We start from the raw sequence: 14,670 nt of genomic DNA on the forward strand, positions 1-14,670 counted from the left end.
GAATTAAATGGAGGGAAGGTGGGATTAAGAGACTTCAAAGGGCAGGATACGTGGCCTCCTGCAGTGTATTGAGTTATGAGGATCAACATGTAGGTGGCTTCAATGTGACAGACTGGCTGACTCCATTGGGCAGGACATCTGGGGGAGCTGTAGCCAGAAGCCACTTCACATGTGGGAGCAGTGCTTGAGGCCATCTTGTCCTGGGTAACATAAGCACGGTCACCTTCAGGACAGGACACTGAGAAGGGCTGGCAGGCAGGCTGGAGGTGGGCGGCGCGTTGGGGCACACCAATTATTTCACACACACACACTTAATAATCAGATTGACATAAACACATACTCAGACTCTCTCACATGCACACACTAACACACACCATCACATACCAACTCAGACTAATACGATCACATGAGCAGATATACAGATTATATTTATCTTTCTCTTTGTCCCTCGAGGGCAATTACATACACTCAAATTCTATCACATACAGACATCTCACATACACACCACCTAGACATGATCGTCTACAATAGGGAGTTTGGTAGATGAGACGTGGAAGGATCAGAGGAGAGGAGCATTAGGGAGAGTGGCACGTGACAGGCCAAAATACGACAGATTACAAAGAGAGGGAGGGAGGAGGAGAATATGAATTTAAGACAGGATGGAGGCATGGAGGAGGCTTGCACGTGTGCATCCAAAGGCTATTGTGATACTGAGTAATTTGGCAGGATTGGTGAGAGCAGGGTACACAACATTGCTAGGCTACCTTTCATTATGGAAACAATAAAGAATACATTTCAGAGACTTTATGATTTTGAGACAATGCCAGAAACCTATAAGAGGGTGAGGAAATGTGTGTGATTGACAATAGACAATCTGTGTGTGGTCCTTTTTTGTATGATACCATAAGTTATCACCTGTTTGTCATGAGTACCTGGCCCTATGTTTTGAATTGGTCTTGTGACACAGGCACATGCACACACACCAACATGCACACACACCAACATGCACACACAAGCATGATCACACTCAACCACACACATCCAACCTTTCAGACGACACTCAGACACACATCCCCTACAGAGAGAGAGAGAGAGGAAATGCATGTACAGTAGGAAAGTTATTAGTGATGCGCAGCAGAGCGACAGAGAGAGAAACAGTCTCTGGTCACACCTGTTTGCAGTCTTACCCGGCTCCACCACTATGCAGGAACAAATTCTTTCACTTGTCTGAATTCACTTCCTTGTCATTTTTAGCCTTGTTTCCCCCACACGAGTGCCTGTAATTATGTCTGTCCTATACTGAACAAGTTTCATGAGCTGAAATAAAAGATCCCAGAAATGTTCCATACTCACAAAAAGCTTATTTCTCCCAAATGTTGTGCACATTGCTATTTACATCCCTGTTAGTGAGCATTTCTCCATTACCAAGATAATCCATCCACCATGTAGTTTTGCAACAGCTTCTGGTTGCCATGGAGGTCGTTATGGCAACAAATGCTATAGCTCTGCAGCAGCCTAGGGGGGCATGAGTTTCTATGAATACCCTCCTTCTGTACTATGCCCTCCTACCTGCCCATGCTTACTGTACCACTCTGTACAACTCTGCCTCTTTAACCTTGAGAGGCGTGTGGTTAATCATTATTATCGTCATTATCCCTCCGGAAAAGAACCTAGTGTGCCTCTGCAACAAACAAACACCTGTTGACCCACTTTCTGTGTGTGTGTGTGTGTGTGTGTGTGTGTGTGTGTGTGTCACAGATTGGAGAATCACTCAGGCTGTCATTCAACCTGTCATACTGTATAATTCTGACTTCAGCAGAACTTCACAATCTAGGCCTTGAAGGTGAAGTTGTATATTCCTCCGTTGATTTTCATAGATGACACTTCTGGTTTGAAAGACTGTTTTTTCAATGTGCAGAGGCAATGGAAACAACAGCACGCTCAGTAAGTAGTGTTTTGCTATTAGAAATCCCTGTAAATTGTATACTGAACAAAAATATAAACGCAACATGCAACAAGTTACAGTTTATATAAGGAAATCAGTTAATTGAAATAAATGAATCAGGCCCTAATCTATGGATTTCACATGACTGGGAATATAGATATGCATCTGTTGGTCACAGATACCTTTTTTTTTTTAAAGTAGGGGCGTGGATCAGAAAACCAGTCACTATCTGGTTGATCAGGCTGTTGATTGTGGAATGTTGTCCCACTCCCCTTCAATGGCTGTGCGAACCTGCTGGATATTGGCGGGAACTGAAACACACTGTCTTACATGTCGATCCAGAGCATCCAAAACACGCTCAATGGGTGACATGTCTGGTGACTATGCAGGACATGGAAGAACTGGGACATTCAGCTTCCAGGAATTGTGTACAGATCCTTGCAACATGCGGCTGTGCATTATATATCATGCTGAAACATGAGGTGATGGTGGCAGATGAATGGCATGACAATGGGCCTCAGGATCTGGTCGCAGTATCTCTGTGCATTCAAATTGCCATCGATAAAATTCAAGTGTGTTCAATGTCCGTAGCTTATGCCTGCCCATACCATAACCCCACCATCACCATGCGGCTTTCTTTTCACAACGTTGACCACAGGAGGTTGGTGGAACCTTAATTGGGGAGGACTGGCTCGTGGTAATGGCTGGAGCGGAATGGTATAAAATATATAAAACACATGGTTTCCATGTGTTTGATGCCATTCCATTTGCTCCGCTCCGGCCATTATTATAAGCCGTCCTCCCCTCAGCAGCCTCCTGTGACGTTGACATCAGCAAACCGCTCGCCCACACGACGCCATACACGTGGTCTGGGTTCTCAGGCTGGTTGGACGTACTGCCAATTCTCTAAAAGGACGTTGGAGGTGGCTTATGGTAAAGAAATTAACATTAAATTATCTGGCAACAGCTCTGGTGGACATTCCTGCAGTCAGCATGCCAATTGCACGCTCCCTCAAAACTTGAGACAGCTGTGGCATTGTGTTGTGTGTGAGAACTTTTAGAGTGGCCTTTTAATGTTCCCAGCACAAGGTGCACCTGTGTAACAATCATGCTTTTTAATCAGCTTCTTGATATGCCACACCTGTCAGGTGGATGGATTATCCAGACAAAGGAGAAATGCTCACTAACAGGTATGTAAACAAATTTGTGCAACTTGAGAGAGAGAAGGTTTTTTGGATCTTTTATTTCAGCTCATGAAACATGGGAGGAACACCTGACATGTTGGTCTGTATTTTTTTTGTTCCGTGTACATAGTCAAATTTAAGTCTGCCACTGACTGGTGTGTCTTTAATTCAGTAGGTTGTCATGACTACATGTCGTCTTGTCGTCTCCAAGCAGCTTCTTTTGTCATGACACCTGGGGGATGATGTCTCTCACACGTTCCGTACGAGTCATGAGAACCAGGATTCAGTATATGCTGTCAGAGGAGGTGAGCAATAGAGTGTGGCGTCTAACCTATGTCTCTTTTTATGCCCCCTCTCTCTTTCTATTTAGCTAGGGAGAAGTGCCCGGACCACATAGACTGTGCCCGCGAGGGGCGGCACTTCTGCAAACCTGGCACATCCTACTGCGGCCCGTGTCTCAATCCATTGGACGAGAACGAGGAAGGATTGTGCGTGGCAAGGAAGAGCCGCCGTCACCATGGTATGTAGGTCTGGCCATTACACAGTACACACAGATTATGCACAGACAGACGGCCCTGCAATCTCCATTATAATCAAGGGGATGTGGTTCATTTATGACAGAAGTTATTGAATGTATTTGATGAAGCTGCTTCAATAGATAGTGATTCAAGTTTCTAAAGGAGAGCTCTGCACAGCGTATTTATCTATGTGCAGTGAACATCAATACTCGTCCCTGCCCTGGTTGTGTCTGCATCCCAAATTGCACTCTTTTCCCTACGTAGTGCACTACTTTTGACCACAGCCCTCTGTAGTGCACTATGTTATACCAATTTTTTACTTTAAAAATTGCACTGTTGGTTAAGTAATCGCCTGTAAGTAAGCATTTCACTGTAAGGTCTACACCGGGGCACGTGTCATATAAACTTTGATTTGATGTAGGGAATAGGGTGCCATTTGGGGCACAAGCCTGTGTCAAGCGACAGATCTCTGAGCGTCCAGACATGGGTTATGGGCTTTGGTCAAACACAGTCAAACTAAGTGGTTAATGAGCTGATGCAGAGATGCTGCTGTTTAATCGGATGCCCTGTAGTGTGTGTGTGTGTGTGTGTGTGTGTGTGTGTGTGTGTGTGTGTGTGTGTGTGTGTGTGTGTGTGTGTGTGTGTGTGTGTGTGTGTGTGTGTGTGTGTGTGTGTGACTTCGTGTTGCAGCCATGAGTAACTAACCCTGTGCTTTAAGAGTGGGCATAGTGATCCACACAGTGACACAGACTGTACACCATTGGCTGCAGAGAAAAAGACAGGAAACCCTCACTCCTCCTCTTTTTCCTCCTCCTTCTTCTCTCTCGCTCTCTGTCCCCCTCCTTGCTTACCGCGTTCACTCTCAATCTGCCTCCTTCTTCTCTCTCACTCTCTGTCCCCCTCCTTCCTTACGGCGTTCACTCTCAATCTGCCTCCTCCTCCTCTCACACTCTCTGTCCCCCTCCTTGCTTACCGCGTTCACTCTCAATCTTCGTCTCATTCGATGTCCCTCTTTCCTTTACTCTTTTGCCCTTCCCATCATCCCTCTCCCTCCTTCTCCCTATCGAGCTCTCTATTCCTCTCTCCCTCGATCTCTCTCCCTCTCTCTTTCACTCTCTGCATCGATCTGTCCTTATTTCTCCCTCTGTGTGCTATAGTCTAATCCTGTGTTACTCTAATCCCCCCTGCTGTCCACACCCAGCTAACAATAAACACTCCCACAACTTTAGAGAATGTTCCCTTAAGTCTCATTAGGTCATTAACGTTTTCGCAGGAATGTTCCTGTGATGCGCAAGGAATGTTTCCAAGAGACCATTCCCTTAATGTCAAATAGAACTTACACAGAACATGGCTGGCATGTTCTCAGAACATAAGACATTCATGTTCTAGACACATTTTATGTGAATGTAGCAGGAACATTTCTGTGTGTCAGTTGTCCGGACGTTGTCTGATGTTCCCCCCCCCAAAAAAATAGTTTTGTTACACATCACTGTTTCCGAGCCAATAAAGGCCCTGATTGGTGAACCACTTATCCATTCATAGCTCTTTGTCTGTTGGCAAGGTTAAGGACACTCACTCACACAGTGCTTTTAACTTACGTATTTGACACACTTTGATATAGGTGACTACATTGTGCATGTTGATTTATACAGCAGTTATTTTTCATGTTCCTCACCTGGGATTTGAACTCACAACCTCTTGGTTCACGGTACTCTGATCTTCCTGCCACACCACCATGTCTGTGTCAGGTATAGATTAATCGGACTGTTCTCCTCCCTCCTATTTCAGCAATTTAAGGTCTTTCTGTCTAGTTGTCTAATGTTGGTGGGGCATGTTAACCTGTGTAAATGATACTCTTGAATCACTGTGATCAATACAAAAACATGTAGTGAGTGTACTTTTAACAGAGCTGAGATTGACTTCAAAGTGCGTTCACCCTATTACAGCTATCAAGTTGTTTCAGATCTATACAAGTGCCTATGGATGAGGGGTTTGGGTTTATTCTGGACAGGGCCTAACTATAATGGTCCAATAAGCTCATCTAGAGATGTTCCTTATTGGGAAAGTGGTTAGGGCATACATCATTGGTGCTGGTGGCCTGGGTTCTAGACTCGATAGGGGAGTCCGCCTACTCTGACATTCTTAACAATATACAGTACCAGTCAAACGTTTGGACACACCTACACTCATTCCAGGTTTTTTTTTAATAGTGAAGACATCAAAACTATGAAATAACACATATGGAATCATGTAGTAACCAAAAAAGTGTTAAACAAATGAAAATACATTTTATATTTGAGATTCTTCAAGGTAACCACCCTTTGCCTTGTACACTCTTGGTATTAGAGGAACATTGGGTAACATTACAAAAACGTTCTTTCTCCCTCAAATGTTTAGCTGGGCAGACACATGACCACCGCCTTTAATCACCCAGAGTACTGCATGTCTCTCTCTGTCTCTCTCTCTTTCTCTCTGTCTGTCGTGTGAGGTCCAGTTTGGCCGTCGGGTTGTGCTGTGGTATGGTGTGTGGTGAGTGCTACAGACCACTGAGCTAGGTTAAGCCTCTTACATGAGCCTGAGAGGGTGAGTGCCGGCTAGGACAGACTGGCCCAGTAAGTGTAGGCAACCTACCTCAGTCACAGCGCCCACGTACAGGATCAGGTGTACTTCAATGGAGATTTACTCCAAATCCGAGAGATCAGAAATCAGTTGAATCGCCATTTAAAGCCTTAGCTTTTATGCTCCTTCTACGTGCTAAACATATTTGTGCTTATTTTTTGGCATCTTCTTATGTCTGTCATAGGCCATATCTATTGAGGCAGGCTTTTGTGGGTTCTTCCAGTACAGATGTAGCCATGCGTGTTGTGTTGTACACCGAGAGAGAAACCCATTCAGACACAGTGGGACCAGAGAGGGGCTTATGCGGGACCTAGAGGACTAGAAACGGATACATTCTTCAATGTGGCAGCCCGGATGTCTTAGACTATGCATGAGAGAGCAGCAGGGTGAGAACAGGAAGCAGAGGCACTCCACAGCAGCATGTAATACAGACACATTTACACATTTACACACTCGCATACGTAAGCATACTTCATCTTGTTTTCTTTTTCACAAGCACACAGACACCCACACACACACACACACACACACACAGATATGTGAGTGTAGGTGCCATGCATTGTATGTTGGTAGGTAAAGTTGTCATGGGTAGGCACAATATGCATACTATCAGAAAGGTAAGAGTAGGACTGTTATTCAGTGTTTTTTCAGTGGGCGCCATGATGGCCTGAGGAGCAGAGGTGAGAGGGCAGGTAAATTCCAGGAGCTAGGTGAGTACAGTTAGTGAACAGTGCTCTGTGTGTAGGACAAGCCTGTGTTTGACATCAAGGCGTACACTCCCATAGGTAAACACTCCTTGCCTTGGAGCCTGGGCTTTGTCTGGTAACAAGGCTGACAAACAGTCAGGGGAACTAGATATATATACACACAGTATGTACTGATAGCAGAGCTGTACCCAGGGACTGTGTGTGTGTGTGTGACTATGTTTATTGACTGTGTCACTTCTTGTCCATGTAGGTGATTCTACCTTGGTCATCAACAGAAAGCTGTGGTCAGACTGACCCCTCCATAGTCAGACCTAAGTCTGTGTTCTTAAAAATAGATACAAAATATTCACAGTTTGGTGTTCGGGTTAGAGGGATGAATAATTCACTTGAATGGTAGTTTTATGCTGTGTTTTACACATATGTCAAGGGTGCTGCGTAGCTTCTGCAAGTGTAAACATGGAGAGAGAGATGTGTTGTTGAGGATGGAAGAGTATGGATGATGACTAAGTACCTCTGACCGGAATACACACCTGGGCCAGCAAGCTTTGCCGTATGTGGTCAAGAGGAAGCCATGTAGTCTAGAGCATGTTCTTTACCGTCTTACCTAGTGCAGGATATTGGGGGGCCTGTTGAAAATACTCACCGGTGCATTATTCACTTTGCCACAAGAGGGCAGCAGTAGACCCTAAGAATGACCCCTCCCCCCGAGAAATATAAGTCAGTGAGATCAACTGTAATATTGGAAGTCATGTAGTAATGTAGTAATGCAGTAATGCAGTCATGCAGTCATGCAGTCATGCAGTAATGCAGTAATGCAGTCATGCAGTCATGCAGTCATGTAGTAATGTAGTAATGTAGTCATGCAGTCATGTAGTCATGTAGTCATGCAGTCATGTAGTCATGTAGTCATGCAGTCATGTAGTCATGCAGTCATGTAGTCATGTAGTCATGCAGTAATGTAGTCATGCAGTAATGTAGTCATGCAGTAATGTAGTCATGTAGTCATGCAGTATTGCATACTGTCTGATCCTGTGTGTCTGAATACATCTATTAGGCCAGGTATTATTCTGATTCAACCTGGTAAACAATTAGAAAAAAGTGTCAGTCATTTTAATTGACCTATTCGGTAGATAAGCTACCGGTTAAGAGTATTGGGTCAGTAACAAGAAAGTCGTTGGTTCAAATCCCTGAGGGGACAAGGTGAAAATTCTGTTGATGAGCCCTTGAGCAAGGCACTTGAACCCTAATTGCTCCTGTAAGTCGCTCTGGATAAGAACGTCTGCTAAATGACTACAATGTAGATACTTTCATTCAGTGTTCCTTTAAAGACCTTTCCTTTCACAAACAAGAGCAGGGCAGCCCCTTTGACTGGAAATACAAATGGCAGTATGTGTCTTCATGTTGTAATGGGACATTATCGGTAACTGATTGTGTTGTCCTGGTGTAGCCAGCGTGGGGAATGGGAGATTACAAATGTGCTGTAAATGTCTTGTAAGTGGAATAAGAGAACCTCACAGATGGGTGTGAGTCTGAGTCACTGTTTACTTGTTTAATGTTTGTTTGCAGTAACTTACTGCCCCACTGGACACCTATTGGGGGGTTATGGGTAATTATCAAGCTGTTGCCAAAACCTGCTCTCCTACACAAGGAGAGGTGTATGCTTAGTCAGTGTGTGAGGATCTACTGACACACACGTCCATTTCCTTGTTCCTGCTGTCTCTATGTACTAGACACTCTCACTCAGACAAAAAACGTGCAAATATCCGCTCCATTTTCTGTGGTTCGTGCTCACTGATTCTTATTATGTACCCTCTCACTCCTGTACTCATACCAACACAATATCTCAGGAAAGTTCTCATTTTCTTTCTTATTTTGTCCTTTTCGTCAAACTTTGCAGTTGGCTAATGAAGTAAGGGTAGAAATAGCGCTCTTGCTGGCAAGTACACTGGCACACTTGGAGCACTCCACCACCTGCAGAGTACAGATGGCATGACCCGCCCCCACTGACACCTGCTGTGGAGCACACTAAATGTCCAGGGATAGAGGGGGGTCAAAAAGTAACAAAGCACGGAGTGAAAGTGCTGCCACGTCATATCACGCACATTACCACCTCCAGATGGCCTCCCTTCTGGAGAGGACAACACCACCTTCATCATTAATAAGACAGAGCTCACGCTAATACAAACACAGTCAGACATTAAGCATATTCACCACGGTGGCTCAGGCGGTGATATGGCTCATGCTGTTTCACTACAGTATTCCAATATTGAATCTCAATCATATTTAGCTCACCATGTAAACAGTGTGGAATTCCCTGGTCTTTTGGAGTAACCTACTGCGTTTTGACTGTAACACCAGTGTTACACCCTTAAGTTATACGAGGGAAATTGTTTTTCCATAGCTAGGGCTGACAGTGAGGACTTGTGAAGAGCAGAATCAACAACCTCTGCATAATCAAAACAGTTGCTTTCTGAGAAGGTGTTAAAGTTCACAGTTAGCCATTGTTATGTAAAAAGAAGCTGAAAAGTACCAGTGGCCTGGCTTTGGCCCCAAGTGAGAGCAGGTCTGCCGGAGCCATGGCCCAGTCAGCCACGGGTGCCGGCCTGCGTAGATGGAAACAGAAAAGTCTAAGCACTGGGGTAAATCCTGAATGGAAATGCTCCACAATGGAGTGGGTGAGATTAGCCATTTCTCATCACCATTAGCACTCAGCTGAGTGAGATTTAGGGCCTTGTGTGTGAGAGGGAGCAGGGCCGAGTCGGGGGGCGGGGTGATCGCACAAGCCCCCTGCCGTGCTCCATCCCCTGGCCACACACACACTACGTACCCTGGTAACCAGGGAGAACTGTGGCCCAGTTCTGGAATGTGGCCTACTGTCTGGCCAACAGAGCTGTTGGAACAACACCCTGGCTTTGTCTCCTTTTCACTGCATCCCAAACAAACACACACTGGCACACTCTCTGTCCATCATACACACACACACAAACAAATGAACACTCTCACTCTCCCGTGGTCTGCTTCATACACCTGCAGTCACACAACACCACACAGGCTTATTTCTTCAGACACACAGGGTGCCCTGTTTCTTCTAAATAATGCTCTTTCACACACCACTCTGTTCTCATTTATATGGTTACCAACTCCCAAATGTAGAAGTACAATGCATACGTATTCTAGTGGTTAGTGTTGGGCTAGTAACCGAAAGGTCGCTGCTTGGAATACCCGAGCCAGCAAGGTGAAAAATCTGCCCTTGAGCAAGGCACTTAACCCTAATTTGCTCCAGGGGTGCCATACTACTATGGCTGACCGTGTAAAACAACACATTTCATTGCACCTATCCAGTGTATGTGACAATATAACCTCTTTATATCCTGAACGAAGGTATTATGTTCACACGGACTCACAGTTATATCTTCCCCTGTCTTTCTCCTCAGGTAAAGTCACATCCTTCTCTGATCTAGATGAAGAGATTGACTTCCTTCACTCTGTCATTGCCAAACAGGAAGTGTCTGAGATCAAACAATCAGGTGAGCCTTACATTCTGTATGCATTTCTATGCATTGCTTTCTATCAGAGGTTTCAGTCACTTTTCTATAGATGCGTGTCGCTACGTCTAAAACATTATCTACACCACAATAATATTAATGTATCTTTCACTCTCTCTCTCTCGCTCTTAATCCTTTAATCTCTCTTTCTCTTAATCTTTCAATCTCTCTCTTTCTCTCCCAGACACCCGCTCCAAGGCAGCTAGGACTCAGACAGAGGCTCCCAGAATGAGAGGCCAGGTCCAACCCTCGGCGGGGCAGCCCAACACCACCCAGCCCTCCATTCATACCCCCCAGCCTGCCACCGGGGCTCTGGGGAGGGTTGGAGCGGGAGGACCTGATGGCCTCATAGCCGTCCCATACACCTCCAAGGACAGTCTCCTCGTCAGTAAGTGGCTTCATGAGTTGAAAGTAGAGACACGTTTATGATGTAAGAGCAGCATGGAGCACCCAGGCCAGCCCTACTAAACCGCCTTAGTATGATGCAAATATACAGAACTATATATAAAGGATTGAAAGTGATTCAATTTCACACATAATTTCTCATCCTTTATTGTGTACCTTGCGTTCACTCTATCATTTTCTCTCTTTGTGTCCACCTCTGCAGTTATGATCTCTGTGTGTGTCATTGTTGGCGCCGGGGGCCTGATCTTGGCTACACTTTTCTGGGTCAGGTAAGACATCAGACAATATCATTCTAGTTACAGATGCACTACAATATATATGATAACGGTATTACTCAATTTGACAACTAAGATGTGCTAGACGCCATTGTTTTACTGTGTTGTTGTTGGAGCATGTTAGATTTACTTTTCAGAACATTTGATGAAGGGCTCCCGTGTGGCGCTGCAGTCTAAGGCACTGCATCTCAGGCGTCACTACAGATCCTGGTTCGATCCTGGGCTGTATCACAACCGGCTGTGATTGGGGGTCCTATAGGACGGCGCACAATTGGCCCAGCGTCGTCCGGGTTAGGGGAGGGTTTAGCCGGGGTAGGCCTTCATTGTAAAATAAGAATTTGTTCTTAACTGACTTTCCTAGTTAAATAAAGGTTCAAGTAAATTGAAGCACTGCACTGTTAGGTTGCATGCCGAGTGGATCCCAAAGCCCTATGGTGTACTCAATTTGACCAGGACCCATAAAGCTTTGCTATCCCCCATTGTTCTATATGGGGGATATGGTGCCATTGGGACGTATGAAGGATGAATTGAAGCACAGCACTGTTCGGTTGCATCCCAAAGGGCAACCTATTCCCTATAGTGCACTACATTTGACCAGGGCCCAGAAGGCTCTGGTCAAAAGAAGTGCATTATATAGGGAATAGGTTGCCATTGGGACAAATCCTTAGTCCATAATGCAGTTGCTTTGGGATATTTTGCATACTGTTCTTTCTCCAGTCTCTCCATTTCTAATGTCCCAGAATAATGTTGCCCCCTACAGGCTGCAGAAGGAATCCCGTCTGGCCCAGAAGATAGATTACCCTGCATTTGGAAGCCATGGGAATGGAACAGCCAACAGGACTTCAGTAAGTACATTGTCCTTTATGGGGAACCATACATCCAAAATACTAATATAGTTACCATGGCTTGCATGAGATTTGTGCCACAAATGCTAAAAAGTTAGCATTTGGAAACAGTGCCAGGGAAACTAAACCAAAGCATGGATTTTTCTCATACTTTGTCCATAGACTACTTACAGGGTAAGGGTCCAGATCGACTTAGATAGTAGTGAGTGCATACAGTGTCATACTTTTTTGTTTGTACTGGTCCCCCTCGACAATTAAACCCAGAAACTTGGCATTGCATGCTCTGCTAACTGAACCACATGGGCCACATCCTGTGTTAGTCACATGATGACAGAAGTAGAAGGAAATCTTACTAAAATAGCCTAGTCTCTTACACACATATACAGTATATATATACACTGTGCATTCAGAAAGTTTTCAGACCCCTTCCCCTTTTCCACATTTTCCACAACTGGTTTTTAGACATTTTTGCAAATGTATTAAACATTTAAAACAGAAACACTTTATTGACCCTTTGATATGAGACTCAAAATTGAGCTCAGGTGCATCCTGTTTCCATGGATCATCCTTGATGTTTTTACAACTTGATTGGAGTCCACCAGTGGTACATTCAATTGATTGGACCTGATTTGGAAAGTCACACAACTGCCTATATAAGGTCCCACAGTTGACAGTGCATGTCAGAGCAAAAACCAAGCCATGAGGTCGAAGGAATTGTCCGTAGAGCTCCGAGACAGGATTGTGTCGAGGCACAGATCTGGGGAAGAGTACCAAAAACATTCTGCAGCATTGAAGGTCCCCAGGAACACAGTGGCCTCCATCATCATCATGGAACCACCAAGCCTCTTCCTAGAGTTGGCTGCCTGGCCAAACTGAGCAATCGGGGGAGAAGGGCCTTGGTCAGGGAGGTGACCAAGAACCTGATGGTCACTCTGACAGAGTTCCTTTGTGAAGATGGGAGAACCTTCCAGAAGGACAACCATCTCTGCAGCACTCCACCAATCAGGATTTTATGGTACAGTGGTGAAGTAAAAGGCACATGATAGCCCGCTTGGCGTTTGCCAAAAGGCACCTAAAGGACTCTCAGACCATGAGAAACAAGATTCTCTGGTCTGATGAAACCAAGATTGAACTTTTTGGCCTGAATTCCAAGCGTCACATCTGGAGGAAACCTGACACCATCCCTACGATGAAGCATAGTGGTGGCAGCATCATGCTGTGGGGATGTTTTTTAGCGGCAGGGACTGGGAGACTTGTCAGGATAGAGGGAAAGATGAACGGAGCAAAGTACAGAAAGATCTGTGATGAAAACCTGTTCCAGAGCGCTCAGGGGCGAAAGTTCACCTTCCAACAGGACAACGACCCTAAGCACACAGCCAAGACAACGCAGGAGTGGCTTCGGGACAAGTCTCTGAATGTCATTGAGTGGCCAAGCCAGAGCCCGGACTTAAACCCAATCGAACATCTCTGGAGAGACCTGAAAATAGCTGTGCAGTAACACTCCCCATCCAACCTGACAGAGCTTCAGAGGATCTGCAGAGAAAAATGGGAGAAACTCCCCAAATACAGGTGTGCCAAGCTTGTAGCGTCATACCCAAGAAGACTCAAGGCTGTAATCGCTGACAAGGGTGCTTCAACAAAGTACTGATTAAAGGGTCTGAGTACTTATGTAAATGTGATATTTACGTTTATTTTATTTTATACATTTGCTAACATTTCTAAAAACTTGTTTTTACTTTGCATTATGGGGTATTGTGTTTAGATTGATGAGGGGGGAAAACGATTTAATACATTTTAGAATAATGCTGTAATGTAACAAAATGTGGAAAAGGTGAAGGGGTCTGAATACTTTTCGAAAGCACTGTATACATTACCAGTCAAAAGTTTGGACACCTACTCATTCAAGGGTTTTTCTTTATTTTGACTATTTTCTACATCGTAGAATAATAGTGAAGACATCAAAACTATTAAATAACACTTATAGAATCATGTAGTAACCAAAAAATGGTTAAACAAATCAAAATACATTTTATATTCTTCAAAGTTGCCACCCATTGCATTGATAGCAGCTTTGCACACACTTGGCATTCTCTCAACCAGCTTCATGAGGTAGTCACCTGGAATGCATTTCAATTAATAGGTGTGCCTTGTTAAAAGTTATTTTGTGGACTTTATTTCCTTCTTAATGTGTTTGAGACAATTAGTTGTGTTGTGACAAGGTAGGGGTGGGTATGCAGAAGATAGCCCTATTTGGTAAAATACCAAGTCCATATTATGGCAAGAACAGCTCAAATAAGCAAAGAGAAACAACAGTTTTTCGATTGAAGACCAATCGAAAAAAACATCAAGTGCTATGATAAAACTGTCTCTCATGAGGACCGCCACAGGAAAGGAAGACCCAGAGTTACCTCTGCTGCAGAGGACAAGTTCAGACACATCTCAACATCAACCGTTCAGAGGAGACTGCGTGAATCAGGTCTTCATGGTCGAATTGCTGCAAAGAACCACTACTAAAGGACACCAATAAGAAGAGACTTGCTTGGGCCAAGAAACATGAGCAATGGACATTAGACTGGTGGAAATGATGAGGCCAAATGTGAGGTTTATGTTTCCAACCACCGTATCTT

The 14,670-nt window shown here is 44.6% G+C and overlaps 1 protein-coding gene across 1 annotated transcript in view; it reads left to right on the forward strand.

Annotated features, from left to right (window-relative positions):
* The window catches only part of LOC120021674 (neural proliferation differentiation and control protein 1-like), a 38,651-nt gene that overhangs the window by 21,582 nt on the left and 2,399 nt on the right, over window positions 1-14,670 (forward strand). The window contains exons 2-6 of the mRNA XM_038965497.1: window positions 3,500-3,649; window positions 10,408-10,500; window positions 10,703-10,906; window positions 11,126-11,192; window positions 11,959-12,043. Of these exons, the coding sequence (XP_038821425.1) occupies window positions 3,500-3,649; window positions 10,408-10,500; window positions 10,703-10,906; window positions 11,126-11,192; window positions 11,959-12,043 (599 nt within the window). The remainder of the gene's footprint in view (window positions 1-3,499; window positions 3,650-10,407; window positions 10,501-10,702; window positions 10,907-11,125; window positions 11,193-11,958; window positions 12,044-14,670) is intronic.

This window comes from Salvelinus namaycush, chromosome 26 (genome assembly GCF_016432855.1).
Source record: "Salvelinus namaycush isolate Seneca chromosome 26, SaNama_1.0, whole genome shotgun sequence".
In the NCBI taxonomy this organism is placed as follows: domain Eukaryota; kingdom Metazoa; phylum Chordata; class Actinopteri; order Salmoniformes; family Salmonidae; genus Salvelinus; species Salvelinus namaycush.